At 40.3% G+C, this 15,409-nt stretch overlaps 1 protein-coding gene across 1 annotated transcript; it reads right to left on the bottom strand.

The window, feature by feature from the left end:
• Positions 1-6: 6 nt before the first annotated feature.
• On the bottom strand, positions 7-15,042 carry tax1bp1b (Tax1 (human T-cell leukemia virus type I) binding protein 1b). The gene is given in 19 exon segments (XM_034128122.1): positions 7-983; positions 985-1,024; positions 1,288-1,373; positions 1,460-1,620; positions 1,733-1,928; positions 2,472-2,558; positions 3,108-3,233; positions 3,391-3,509; positions 3,612-3,684; positions 4,108-4,278; positions 4,892-5,143; positions 5,955-6,140; positions 6,698-6,788; positions 7,046-7,194; positions 8,108-8,266; positions 8,916-9,106; positions 9,543-9,645; positions 12,610-12,803; positions 14,925-15,042. Coding segments are annotated over 18 exon segments (2,526 nt in total). The 5' UTR covers positions 12,787-12,803; positions 14,925-15,042; the 3' UTR covers positions 7-824.
• Between the last annotated feature and the right edge of the window lie 367 nt (positions 15,043-15,409).

Raw genomic sequence — 15,409 nt, 5'->3', positions numbered from 1 at the left:
ACACGATTCAGATTCAAACAGACTTTATTAGATCTTATAAGATACATGGAACTCACTTAACAAATGAGACATTGAAATAAGTTATAACTGTAAAAGAGAAGAACAAAAGAAAGAAATTAACATAAGCTCAGCATGCACTGATTAGCTGATAATATGAAGGTTCTTAATGATTCTGATACAAAAAAACACTTAAATACTCAAAATCAGAACAAAGGAAACCTAACATAAAACAAATCTATATCATACACAAAGGCTTTCACAATATCATTGGCTTCAATAAATCTAAAATAGATGATCTGATGATATACTGTATTATCGTTTCTGAATGTAATCACTGAAGACTGTTACCTGACTGCATATAGTGCACCAAGGCTGCTTTCTACAAAGAGTGAGCGAATGACTTGTACATTGATGTTTAAGGGGGGAACCATTTAGTTGGATGTTTTAAATGTAAGTTTGGTAAACACTTATCTCTTTCCCTGATTCATTACATCCTGTAGTCTGATTGATCTGAGTTAACTTAAAGTCGGTACATATTGGTACAACAGTCGTTTCCCCTTAAATTATCTTTGAATCAAAATGAAGGGAAATCTTTTACCTATAAAAAATGTTTGCCTCAGTGGCCCTGCCATATACACTGAATCAGAATGATTTTTTTATATGTCACATCACTTCAAAGTATTCCTCTAAGTTGAAATAACAAAGCGAAGGTGAGTATAGTCCTAAAGATTGGATCTACACACCATTACATGCAGAAAAGAGTGCAGATTTTTTTCAGTGGCGACAGGAAGTAGGCAGAGCGGATGTGCTGATTCTCTGATTCTCTAGTCGAAGTTGAGCGTGTGGCTGTCGAAGTGTGTGAGCACATGATTCTCAAACACCTTCTGGTCGCAGTCCAGGGGGAACTGCTCGCTGCACATGGGGCAGATTTTCCAGTGGCTCTCCACATGCTCCTCAAACTTGCTCTGGTCATAGTTGGGGGGGGAAGATGACCTCACACAGCGGGCATCTCTTCATGTTCATGCTGAAGAGGAAAACAAAGGCAGCGGGAGAAAAGCTCCAGTAAGCAGTCAAGTGATGATGTGGGCAAACCAGGAGCGTAGGCCCATAAAGAGCATCTGTCTGATGCAACGTGGGTGGCCTGCTGCTTGACTAATACCAACAAAAGGGGGTTGTGCAGCAGAACAAACACTTTACACATGTTACAATGCACAGGTTTAGAAAACGTAGGGTGCGGCAAACTTGGATGGCATTTATGAGAGTTTGTTGAAAGTGAGGGTGTGTTACCTGGGATCAAAGCAGAATGCAGTTTGTCCGTCGGTCACAAATGGGCTTTGAGTTTCAGCTGCTGCGGGCTGCTCGTTGGTATTACCCTGAGGAAGAACGCTGTTATGAATATGTAGCGTAAAGGAGGAAAGTAGTATTAAACTGTATTGGAGAGAATAGAGTCTGAGCTTACATTGTTGTCGTTGTGTTGCTTTTCCTCTGACTCCTCGTGGCCTTCGGGCCGGCTGTGGTTGCGGGTGGGTTGGATACACACCACGTTGCTGTCCCAGGAGGGTGGGCCCACAGGGGGCAGCCTCAGCAGCTGGTCATCTGAGAACTCCTCATCTCCCTCATCTGCAGGGAGAGAATTCAGAGACACGTCTACTGTAAATACAAGTCCATTATTTCCATATCTGTTACTGGAGAAATCAACAAAGCTACTCCATCTAACAAAAAGGATACCAACCTTTTGAGTCTGACATGTAAGGGTTCCTAAAATGCAGCCTACTGGGGCTCTGAGAGACCAGCAGGGGGGTGGGGGCGTCCTGGGCGTAAGGGACAGGGTACTGCAGGAATAAAGGCACAATGGACTGGATACTCTCCAAACTGGTTTTCTCACTGGCCCCCTGATCTCCCTTTTTGCCGCTGCCCTTCTGGAGCTCCTGTGCAGGAAACAGCAGAATATATATTTTACAACAAACAAAGAACAAAGTCAAAATTAAATGTTTTTGAGGAGCTAAATGCCTGATTTTATCCCACCACGACTCTTAGTCTTTCCAGATATACAGTTCTGCTTACAATCACACAGCACCTCCTGAGCTATGAGTTTCTCTCGCTCACACAAACAGTTTAATTAGTGCCCTTCATTAAAAAAGAAACTCTTCTCATTTTCAAAGGGATTGCGACGCTGTGTTTTATTGATGTTAGTTGCAGACGCCACTTTAATTTACAGTCTAAACCTCAAATTGGGTCATTCAGCTCCTCTTAGCTGTAAGAGAATTACCTCGAGGCAATCATTTAGGTCAGCGAGGACCTTGCTGTGGTCCAAAGTAATGGAATGGAAAATAAGAACTCATTTACTTTTACAATTAGAGGCGTATTAAACACAGACCAGATTGGGTGAGGCAAACTTTCAGGGGGAATGTCACTTTTCAAGGAATTCGTAAGAGTGGAAGAAGTCTATAAAAGAGAAAGCTGTCACTTACCCCGTCAACTTTTTCCTTGTCCTTCAAAACAAGAGCTAGTGTGTCCTTAAGTTCCTTCAGCTCCCGTCCCTTCTCAGCCACTTGGCTCTAAGGTAAACACAAGACACACAAACAAAAGAATTAAGAGACATTTTTAAATGTTCAAACATCTGACGTGTTGCTGATTGAAAACTGTATCATTGAAATACTCTCAGACCTCAGGGCTTGACATTAATTGATCACAGCCATAAAAGGCTTCCCTTTGCTAGGGACTGATTTATGTTCAATACTGCTCAAAGCAATACAACCTGTTTGAAATCCTCTGAGACACTAAGCAAATATCCGCCTGACCTGAGCCAAGCACAGCATTAGCCAGGCAACTGGAGATGACTCCTCAGAGCCAGCAGCGCTCGTCTCCAGAGTCTGACATAAACAGCAGTAAAAAGTGGTCTCACAGATAGGCCTGCTCATAAACAACACGGTCTGAGCGGCCCTGTTCAAGGGGAGAGATAGCATCAAAGACTCCATCCCTGAGCAAGACCAGCCATACCCAGTGCTAAAATCGCAGTAAGTGTCCAAAGACAGACCTGATTTGAAATCGGCAGAGCATCACTTACAGCAAACGGCCTGACCGCAGTGCTAAGTGTCTGGACTGACCTTGTAGCGATCTTCCTCTGCTGCCAACTGCAGTTTCATGTTCTCATTGGTCTTCAGTTGTGCCTTAAATTTCACCTCCATCTTGGCCAGCTCATCGGCAAACATGCAGCTACGCTCCTTCTCCTCCTGAAGAGCAGTCAGATTTTCAACCAATGCTCTTTCATCATATTCCTCTATCTTACAATACAAATAGTACATACTGTTTATAAAACAGAACCTAGGGGTTTAAATATCTCATTTGTGGACATGACCAATAAAAGGACATTAATAATTCGTTTTTTACCAGCAGCATCTGCTTGCACTTCCTGTACTTGTCACTCCTGTCTGTTGCTTCTCTGCTGATGCCTTTGAGCTTCTCCTGGATGATGGCTTCCAGCATGGGATCAGCAGAACCTGGACTTCCTGCAAAGATAATGAAGGCATGTCAGACAGTTTGGCAAAGCATAATAAATATTTTAAATGCCATTACTCCTTGCATGACTTACACAGTTACATATAACGTACCTGGAACTGATGTGTCTGGACTCACTGATGCAGGGATTGTGGACATCTCTTGTGCTGAGCATCTCTTCGGGTCCTACAGGCAGGAGACAAACAGTGTTACAAATTAACTTTAAATTAGACAAGAATACAGAACAAAATTAATAAAAAATTGGTGCAGGCATAATGTAGATACATATAGGAAGCGTAAAAAAACACAAATGCTACTGAAAACAATTGACAACATGTCACAAAATGTTTGTTTATTTAATAAAGACTGCAATCCAGTTGAATGAAAAGACATGTAATCGTGTGTAAATGTCTTGAGAAAGCCCGCTTAATGATGATAAAGATGAATCTCAGGAGGTTTTGCTTTATAATCCAGTTTATTCATTTGCAAAATAGACCAAAGAATTGCTAAAGACCTTTAACCTATATTAAATGAGATGGAATAGTATTACAGAACTCTTATGTAAGTTCTGTTCTCTCACAAGTTTACAGTATGTCGGCTGGGACCTACCCCTTGCTGATCAGAGAGTCTGAGCACTTGTTTTTGCAGTCGCTGACACTCCTTGTATTTCTCCTTGTAGTGTTCTGCAGCCATGTGCAGCCGCAGCTTCAGGTCCTCCACCTCTCTCTGCAGCTCCGCTAAAACAACTGGGTCTGCAGCGGCCTCTTCTTCTGCTTTGGCCTGGCAACAACAACACAAAACTGATCAGAGACTACAAACACTCGTGTTCAAGCATGCAAAGACCCTTGGAAAGTTGTAGCGGTATAAAAGAAACTTGCAAGAACTAGCATTTAGTAAAGCGATGCAATGAGGCTGAGACTGAATCTGATCAGGAGGAGGATGGTTTCTTATTTATTTAGTTTTTTCAGTTTTAACCTAGCTAAGTCTGAATTATAGAAAGAGCTATCGACCCCTTCAAAGGCAGAACTGATAAAACACCCTGTGAGGCATTTTCTGTTTCCATTCTTTTTCTCTTACTACTAATAAATGCATAAATTTGCTTTGGTCAGCGTTGGCGTAGTTACAAAAGGTTTGTCGGTAATATATAGTACTATTATGATTTATAACCTTCCAATATTTCTGTGGTGAAATACCTACCAACATTATTACATATTTAAATCAAAATCAGATTTATTTATCTTTATAATCATTATTATTCTGATTTACAGAGTATTAGAGGTTTTCTATGCTGGCACATTACCTACCACCCAACCTTCCATTATATCAAATGCTAATGTATTAGACGGAGCCAATTGAATCAATAAGCAGTGACCAGATTGCTAATAGTCCTTACAGCTTCCTTCTTGGCGTCTGCCTTCATCTGCTCCACCAGGCGCTCCAGGCGGGCGCACTGACTCTGAGCCTCAGCCTTGGCCTGGCGGAGGGCATCGGCCTCCAGCTTCATGTGGTACAGTTCAGACATGGTGCGGTCGCGGGTGCTGGAGGCGTCTCTCAGCTCCGCGGCTAACAGGGAGGACTGCTGCTTGTTGGCGTGGAGCTGCTCCTCCTTCTGCCGCAGCTGCTCCTTCATGGCCTTCATATCTCCCTATAAAAAAATGTAAATGTTTCCAGTTAAAGGTTTTTTCCTTTTATTATAAATGTGTAATAATTGTTCTATTCTTCAAATTATCTTAAATGTCCCCTATTATACTATTTTTAGGCATATATTATAGGTCTCAGATATATAAAAAAACATGTCTATGAAGTGTTTTGCTCAAAATACCAAACAGATCACCCATTCTAGCCATGCCTCATACCCCTCTATTTCAGCCCTGTTACTAAAGTGCTGATTCTGGGTCCGTAGCTTTATAAAAAAAGAAAAAAAAGAGAGGAGAGCTCATGCAGGATAATTCTACCGGCAGATACTTATTATTCCTGAAACAGTGTGGAGCTAAAATGATTTTTCCCTCGCGGGTTTACCACAAGGTGAGTTCCTTTTTATATCCTGCTTTTTTAAACATACTCTCTCCAGTACAGCGTTAGCTCTGAGTGTTAGCGATGCTTGCTAATGTAAACACAGACCATATTAAGTCCAAAACACGTCGCGCATTATTTCTGATAGGGCCGTGGGCCTAAAGCCAGCCCACATTTCTGTAATGTCGTTATGACCGCAGCAAATCTGGATCAGCTCCGTTGTACCACCGTTTTAAGAGATGTGGGTACGGAGGAAAAGAGAGAGGGTTGTATTTTTCTGACACTTTGTGAGTCTCCCGACACACCGGGGAAACATATTTATGTATAAAAGACATCAAAAAGTGCATTTTGCATAATAGGGCATAAGCTTTGATCAAGGCAAATACTTTATATGACAAATCTAGTGAGATTTTTTTAAAGCATTAAATCAATGTGATTTGTACCAATGGGGAGACTTTGGTCAGGATCTCTTTGTACTGTTTCTCCTTCTCGCTGAGGCAGGCCTGCAGGAGTCCCACCTCCTCTTTAAACTGGGCAATGGTGTTTTCCTTGTTCACATCCACAGACTTCAGCATCTGCAGCTCTGCACTCAGCTTGGTGTTCTCCAGCTCCCGGTTTTTCAGGTGAATCTGGTGCGCACACACACAGAAGTTATAAAACATTTATACAACACCTATCACAATCATGTACCAAAGAACATATGACTATTAAAGTCAATGCTGCATGACCTCAATTACAAAACAGAGATTGAGGAAGGCCCGTAAAGTTTTCATAGTGCAACAGCCCCAGTGTGATGCTGGGAGTTATATTAGGTAGGGTTTTTTTGGCTTCATTTCCGTGGCGACACTGTGGCACTCCCAGTTCCTGTGCAGTGCCGACCACAACAGAGGCACAGAAACACCAGACGGAGCAGAAGAAGACAGAATAAGGCATTCCCTCTTTAGACTAAAAGTGTGGGCAAGATGATACAGAATTTTTACTTACTAGTAAGTAAAAAAAGAAACAGGGGAAGTCAATTAACTGAACCTCCAAATTGGGGAATCTAATATAACAAAATATATTGTTAACCGTACAGATGGTAAAACTGACACTGACAAAGTAGTCAAAACCAAACCACCGCTAAGCCGATCTCTATTTTGGCATGTATCCTGATGTAAAAAAGGCATAACTACTACCAGCGTATTACCTTGTAGAGTTCCTTCTCATCTTTTTCGTTCTTGAGATGAGACTCGAGTGTTTCCTTCTCTGCTGTGAGTTTCTTCACTCTATCCTTGAGACTAAAGAAAAGGTCAGACAAAATGTTAGCCAAATAGTACATCGGTCAATATTCATATTCAGAGTTCGGAAAATAATAAATTAGTGAACTAAGCGTATGGTATATGGTTCATGCTGTTTTTAATGCACTTCTGCTGGAGTCACAAGCTCTCTCCCTGACTTAAGCAATAGGTGACATGTAAAAAAAAAAAAGGAGATATGTGATGATCATACAACCCAAACTAGTGAATCTGCACCAACCCCTCCATCCTGAGCTCACCTGTCCAGCTCGGTTTCCTTTTGCAGGCCCTTCTGGGTGACTCCAATCAGATCCTCCTCCAGCTGTATGACTCTGGCTGTGGCCTCCTTCAGCCTCTTCTTCACCTCCTCTTTCTCCTCTTGCAGGGCCTGGGAAGAATTCTGCACCTCCTGGGAGACAATTAAATATAATGTTTAAAGACCAAAGCCCAAGTAGGGTATGGGAGAAGAATGCACATGATCTAAAATTGGCATAAATCATTCTTAATCATAAAATAAATTATTTGCTCCAATGTGTGCCAAGACAGATACATCTGGAAGGGTTCAAATCTAATACGACAAAATAATTATAGCTTCCTGGTATATGACTTATTTGATGCTATGCTGAGCCATGGCATGTGAAAGGCTACAAAGCATAAAAAGTATATTCTCTTTGAAATGAATAAATCAATTATGCTACTAAGATGACATCAAAAAAGCAAACGGAAATGATTTTTTGTAACAGTTTCTTAATAGGAAGAATTTTGGAAATCTTTATATTCACACCATATAAAAAAAACATATAAAAGTATAGTCGTAAAAATTAACAGCCACAAAATCTGTAATCGTGTTTTCATCTGAAAGCTGTTTTAAAACCAGTAGATTTATGGTTCAGGACAGTATTATGAATTATTACTGAGACTGCATTTAAAACTTAATAGTATGCTATAAAAAAAGAATTACAACTTTGATAATAAAGACATTCATATTTGTCAGAGTGTGATTTATACTCTTTTAGTGGATCATAAGTTTGGCTAGTTCTGCATATTTGTAGTCTTTCGCTAGGGGGTGCTAAGAGACAGATATAAAACTGTCTTTAACATAACTACAAGAAATAGAAAAGGGCATCAATCATATCATTTGGCTCCTTCAGCAACATGTGCTTACTCAAAAACCAAGAACAGCTACTCTAACCAGAGACGAAGGAACAAGGCCTTTTGATGAACTGACTGAACCTTCACAACAGAAACAAACATTTCCCCGCCCTCCTCACTGCAGGCACTAATATCCGCTCTGAAAATGGCTCAGTCTGTTCTCAGCTTACTTGGCTCTCTCTTCTCAGCTGGGCACAGTTTTCCTTCTCGTGCTCACACTCCTTCTGCAGAGCCTCCTTCTCGACCTCCAGCTGCTCCTTCTCCTGCTGCAGGAGGGCCATGTTTTTCACCAGCACCTCCTTCTCTCTCTGGGCTTCCTGCACCTTTTGCTGCACAGGAGGAAACATTGCAGAGGTTTAAGTTCCCATAATCCTCAGTTTCAAGTAGTATATAATTTTGTTGACCATTATAGGTCATTTAGTTACCAAACTAATATGAACTTAGAAATGTTAGTGGAAGTTCTGGATGTGACAGCAGCATAAGAGCATTGTTGTATTGAGTAGCACTGCTAAATCTTCTGACAAACAAACAGACAGTAGGGCGAAGCATTTAACATTTCATTTATGTAACAAGCACTTATATTTTCTGTATCACTTAAAGGTGGGGTAGGTAAGTTTGAGAAACCGGCTCGAGATACACTTTTTGTTATATTCCATGGAATGCTCTTAACATCCCGATAGCAATGAATATCTTAAGTGCTTTGACAAAAAATCCATTAAAAAAATTGCACGACCAATCATTTTAGCCGGCCCGGCTAAAATAACTGGATGGCCTACCTGCCTGTCAGCCTTCCATCTGAGCACAAACTTATCTCGTGCCCTCATTGGTCATGTGCGCGTCCGTGTGTGTTGGAGGAGGGGCTCTGTAAGGAAGTGGCAGATTTGTTCCGGCTGTGTATTTTCAAATTCTAGCGCACTCAAGCTGGTTTCTCCAAAATTACCTACCCCACCTTTAAGGTCAGTGAGTGGCATACTTTACCTCAAGGTAGCCGGCCTTGGTGGTGACCACCAGGATGTCAGAGTTGCATTCATCCTCCACGGTCAGCAGCTCGTCCTCTGAAGGGCTGTTAGCACGAAACTGGAAGGGCGTGCTGGCCCCCCGGATCTCGCCTTTGTGGGTCACGTAACAGAACTGGTAGAACTCGGAATCATCGTTGGGCACGTAATATCCTGGGGAGGGATTCAATCCAGTCAGTGAACACAATGCACAGAAAAGCCAAAGAGATATTCCTCCACAACCCTACAACTAACCCCAGTCCTTAGCTTTGCCTAAACTACACACTGATTCCAAAATGCAGTTATAACTTTGGGATAAATGTGTGTTTAACTTCAATGATGTGGATCATAGACTTAGTCTTTGGGATGTTGTGGGTTTGAATGAAAATAAATCTTTCTCAGGTCATGTTACCATCTATTACTTTATAAAAAGTAGTATAACAGATTAAAAAAAACACATAAACTGAAATGTTTTTAACCCCAGAACACAGGTCAGGAAGGGTAAGGTTCTTATTTAACTCTACCTAGTGATTCAGTGTGTTTTAACAATCCTCTGATATGCGGTTATACAAATGTGTCAAAGTCATATAAAGCCATGGTATGATCTTACCCTGAAAGACCACTATTCGGTTGACTGCGGTGCCTTCCTCATAGTTCTCAGGGAGAGGCGACCACAAGAATGTGTAATAGTCCCTCGCTGTGCTCCAACCAACCTGTGAGACATTGTGGGGAATACTTTCAACCAGACGCTCTCACCACATCAGTGTAAGATAATAGCAATGGAGAATTAACAAGGAGACTTCCTAGAATCCACTCAGTGCCACCTCCAAAAAATCTCAAAGTGGTTTATTATAATAATTACAGGGTTTTTAATCTATGTTTGGAAGATAGGTGTCCCACCATGCCTACTGATAATTTCTATAAACCACTGAAACTCCTGCCACCACGTGACTGGCCCTTGTCATGAGCCAGTCACTATGTGAAAAATGTATCTACAACTCACTCCTAACAGGAAGAGGGAAATAGGTGAAAACGTTATACATAGGTGACTTGAAAATGAAAACCTAAATGTAATTACACGTATTTTATGTGTTGTTAACTGATGGCTGATGGGGGGGGGGGGGGGGGGGGGGGGGGGGGGGGGGGGGGGGAGTACAGAAAATACATCCATAACTTCAGCCCGGTGCCATAAAACTGTCAAACAAAATCAGAGTCACATCGAGCTGGATGGCTTTCGGTGTTTGCACACTCAGACACACACACGTGCATCCACAACAAGCCCAGTTAAACCAGCCTTTCACACCAGCTTCTGCAAGAGAACATAGATTAACTTGTGTGACATTTATATATCAATATTCATTGACACAGATCAAACTTATCCTTGCAGAATTTGCTCCGATTTATAGGCTTTTTCTCCATCAGGCTAGTTTATTTTTTCACCTGTGTACAAACAGCCTACAGCAGCTACAATACTGCAAGTGTTCATCAGAGCCAGAGATAGAAGGCCATGGTGCTCCAAAACCCCCAATTGTTACCACTGCAGTTCCAGCCTCCAGCAGTAAAGAACAGGAAGCAATTAAAACATGCACCTAGTTAGAGAGTGTCATTACTGAAGGCTAGCCCTAACCAGTCCACTCATTAGAGCAAGAGAGGTGGTGCTGGGTGAAAACTCTGAGAGGAACTCTTTCACTTACAACAGAGTGGTCTGCTGTGTATAAACAGGGGGAGAGAGGAGGTAGAGACGGTGTAGAGCCTCAATAAAAACTGGACTGGTGACTGAAGCGATAACACAGGCAACATTGCAAAAGAGAAATCTCAAAATACAAGCTGTAACAAAGTGAGACCATAGAGTTTATTTAAGTTTAAACATGACTATTCAAAAGCATTCCAGCAAAGTCATACCTCTGCAAGAAAGCTGACTGAAGCCTGTGGCAATGCTGCTGAGGGGGGTTATGAATTGTCTATGTGTATAAATTCAAGAGAGAGTTGTTCATTAATCACAAAGAGAGGTTGTTCTCGAAGACAGCTTAATTATAAAGCTGTGCTTGCTTTCTCCTCGGCCACTGTGACAACCTGTCCCAACAACATTCCTCCATGAAGCTCAGCACGCACTGCAAAACGCAGTATGGTAGATGTTGCAACATTGAAAGGCCATATTTGTTTTTGTATATTCTAAATATAGCGTGCAATGAACTTATATCCAGCAGTTTCTTACTATTAGGTGGCTAAAATGTGTTTTTGGGCTGCCTTTGTCCATGGCAGTACGATATTTAGCTTCTGCTTTCTCTAAACTGGGGCTGTGTCCACCATGATCTTCTGTAAGTCATATACTGACTATGGATAAGTACCTCATACAGCCCCACTTCAAACTAGATATAGCTGGACCATGACTTATATGCAGATCAAAAGCATATCAAATAGATTTCTAAAAAACTGTGGTAGCACAGCAAACAAACTAAAAAAGACTTTGCTCCGTTTGACCGGGAGCCAGTAGCAACTAAATATGGGGTAAGGAGCCGACAATGATGCACAGTGTATCCAGGTTATCTCTACCCAAACAAACCTAAAAACTTGGCACAGAACATCTCATCTGTCAGCACTGCCAGGAACATTTACACAATTTACGATCCTGCGCTCAGCCCATTCCAGCTCCGCTCTGTGTTTTAGAGCCTCAAGAAATTGGTAATTTTAAGATATATACTGCCAATTGGTAATAGCTTAAGGCTGAAACACAATGTGATGTGGCATCCAGCTCCAAAAGACTGCTGAACACGGTACTTAGACAGCCTCCAGACATGATGTGATCGTCCTCCAGTAGCCTAACATGACCTCATTTCTGAGTGAAGCTTGGAAAAACCCTCTGTTAACATACATTTCATAAATCTACAGACGTATAATGAATAGCACACACTAAGTATATTAATCATTGACCTATTTTTTCAGACACAGTATAAATATAGGGCTTTCATCATTGTTAAAAATACGAATATACATGTTTATGTCTCATGTTCAGCAAAACTGAAACAACTTGTCTCATAATAATAAGTGCACTATACGGGTATAAGGCAGAATGCAACATAAACACAAAGAGCCATTAGTTAGATTATGTTTATGATGTGATTTACTTTCAGCTTCCTTCTTATATCCGGGGAATAAAAAGCATGCTGGACTGGAAAAGCCGGCATATGCTTCCGTGTCCAACCACGATTCACTAGAGATGAGGCTAAAACAAATGACTGCCACTGTTTTGGATTTAATGTCCTCCTATAACAAGATCCATGTGGGGTACTAAAGGGGGTGAAACCGCTCCAATCCCTCTTCCAAATAAGCACTATAATAGCTGCATAATTCAAGTTGTTCTCACTACTGAATGAATAGTTGGTTTCCACATTTTCAGTAATACCTTAAATTAAAGTCTTGACATATAGCTGCGAGGTGTTCACTGGCACTAATTTGTTAGTTTTTAAGACCTGGATAAATAACCGCAATGTCATTGCTCCCTTGTACAAATGGAGTTATCATACAGTATGTTGGAGATTCCAATAAATCAAAGGCTGCAGTCATTTGAAACCGTACTGTTATATTTCTGCTACTCCATTTACTCATAACCATAATAAATATGCATATACTGCAGTTTTGTTAAAGGCTTTCATAATACATTGAAGAGCGTTATTCACCTTGAATATGCCAACCCAGTCCTTTGGATTTGGTTTGATGAACTGCGTCAGGGTGAGGTGACACTCCAGTGCAGCATGGGGCATGTAGCTCTTCCCCACATTCTGGAAGATGACATGGGCAAAGTTTGATGTGTCCATGTTGTCGTGTAATGAAGTCCCGTCCAGGAACAGTTCCATAAATCACTCAGCAGTGGCTACACATGAAGAGACAAGAAACAAAAGATATGATTAAAAAGAACAATAATCAAGTAAACAACCAAAATACCTCTCTTCATAACGAATGACGACGCCAGTTATATAACCTTTATTCAAGGCTATAGCATTGCGTTACAATCCACGCCCATATTAAAATGGTTGTTCCACTATTTGCCTTCCAAATGTGCTGTAGTGCATTTTTTCTTATTCAACTCAAACACAGAAACCCTCTGACAATCATAACAGCTTTCATGAATGTCAACCAGCGCAAGGAAATTACTATCTTACATTTTGAGTCATATCATTTGTGTTTAAGATATTAAAAGTACTAGTGCTCAATGCTGGTGACACAAGATTATGACTAATACCATTATACCAGAATTCCCTTTGACTGGCCTTAGATTTGTTACAAAAAAATGAGTATAACTTCAGTTAAAAATCACTCATTTATTTGGTTTGCTTTTGTGATGAAATATCCCTTGATAAAATGGGCAAATACAGATGACATGTCCCAATCAAGGGAATGTCTGATTTTCTTTCTAAGGTGTGGGATTACATTAGCCTTGACTAATTGAACTATGCCTTGTCAAGACATGAAGTGATCAAAAACTCCAAGTTTGCCACAAGAAAGATGTTGTCATATGACCAGCAAAATGGTACTCTTTCAGTGGGAAACATAGAAATGTACAGGACAAGAGATGACCTTTCACTTCCAACACATGATGGATGATCAAAAGGCTGGTCCTGTAGCTACACCCATACAACTTATCTGTACCACCCTGAGTGGTAATGGTGCCTGTCTTTACACCTTACATTGGCATTGTATTTGGTCCACTTCAGCTCATGTGTTTGTCAATGATTGCTATAACACAACTGATAACACCAATGACATGAAATGATTATATGATACAGTGTCCCCAAGATTGAGGTAATAGGTTATTTCCACGATGTCAAAAGGGAAACAGTTTAAAATTTGAAAAAATAAACCCATTCTCAGTGATGTAAAAAACATCTAATTACACCAATTAAGTAGAAATACTTTGTAACTGTAATAGACTCCTTTTAACTGTATTGTATATCTTTCTAACTTTTATTTGACTCTTTTCTCGTAATGACGTTGTTATTTGTGGAGTTTTTCGTATCCAATAGCGGGTTGAAAAGAACAAAGGATGATGTATGCTGAACAAATGGTACAATCCCCTGAGGCAAATGTTGTGATATGGGGATATAAATACAATTTATTTGACTATATTTAAACGTATTACATTTCCCAGATCACAGTTGAGATTCAAAACTTACTCCTAATAAATGTTCAAATGTTTAATGTTAGAATATGTGACATTCATTCTTATGTGAGTCATTGTGTCACAAGATAATTTTACTTTGACTAGTTCTTATAGTAGTATTAACTATGTTATGCCTTTTAGATTTATTTTAAGGAATACTAATAATAAAGACTATCATAGTGTCACCTCGACACGACGAATGATATAAAGACTATGCTAGGTTCAAGTAAGCTTTATTTAAACATAACACTGAGATGACGTGAGTTCTACTTCAGGGTGGATCCACCATTTCGGCCTCAGCTGATATAATCCGACGTAATTGGGCCTGTGGCAGTCATAACACGCTCATCTTATGGTCGGAAACACTGAACACTCTTGTCATCTACAGCATTACCGAATATAAAACGCTAAACAAAACTCACGGTAGTGGCATTTATTAACTGACAAATGCAAGCTAACGTTACGAGGCGAGGCCTTATGTGAAAACAGCGATCATTATGGCTACGCAAGCTTTGCAGCTAGCTAGCTAGCATTACTTACATCATGTAATGGACGACATCGTAACCTCTAGGCAAAGAGACATTAAGACTAACGAGCTATATAAATATACTCATCCCTGTTAAACACATATTGTTAGGTGAGACAAGTTACAACGCCCTCAACGAAAAGAGCCGCTAGCTTGAGAACAGCATGCTAACAGCTGGAGGTTAGTTAGCAACGTAAACACGATAGCAACGCTATCTGTCCAACTACCTTCTAAAAGCCCACGTCAAGATGGAGAATCAAGGAGAACGGTAGAATATGTTTTATATATAAAATAAACTTTAAACATACCCAGATGCCATGATTACCAACAGCTGAAATCCGAATGTATCTTAAAAACAATTGTTGACGCAGTTCAGTGCTTTCCCGTGCCCTCTTCCTGGAATAATAACAACATTACGTCATTTCCGGGTAGGGGAGCTGACTGGGAATCCCACCCGTCTGAAAATAAAATACACACTGTAACAACATGAGATAGCAGACAGAGAATCAAAGTTACAAAATACAGACCACGATGTTGTTGAATATCAATTTCAAATAATATTTTTGAATGGCATAGTACTAGCTCGAGTATTAAAATAAAGTTGTAGTATTGTTATTATTTGTATTACATAATAAATAAGGCGAAGTGTACTGTTCAATTATTTGTATTGTTGTTATTATTATTATTATTATTATTATTACATTGCAGCTTATACTACATATTAAAACCTCATACTATACCCGTACAATCAGATTTACTATGTTAATAAGGTATTGTCTTTCAACATATACAC

Source organism: Trematomus bernacchii, unplaced genomic scaffold, assembly GCF_902827165.1.
Source record: "Trematomus bernacchii unplaced genomic scaffold, fTreBer1.1, whole genome shotgun sequence".
NCBI classification, from domain to species: Eukaryota; Metazoa; Chordata; class Actinopteri; order Perciformes; family Nototheniidae; genus Trematomus; species Trematomus bernacchii.
Note: the sequence above shows the minus strand (reverse complement) of the source record. Positions and strands in the feature narration are given on the sequence as shown.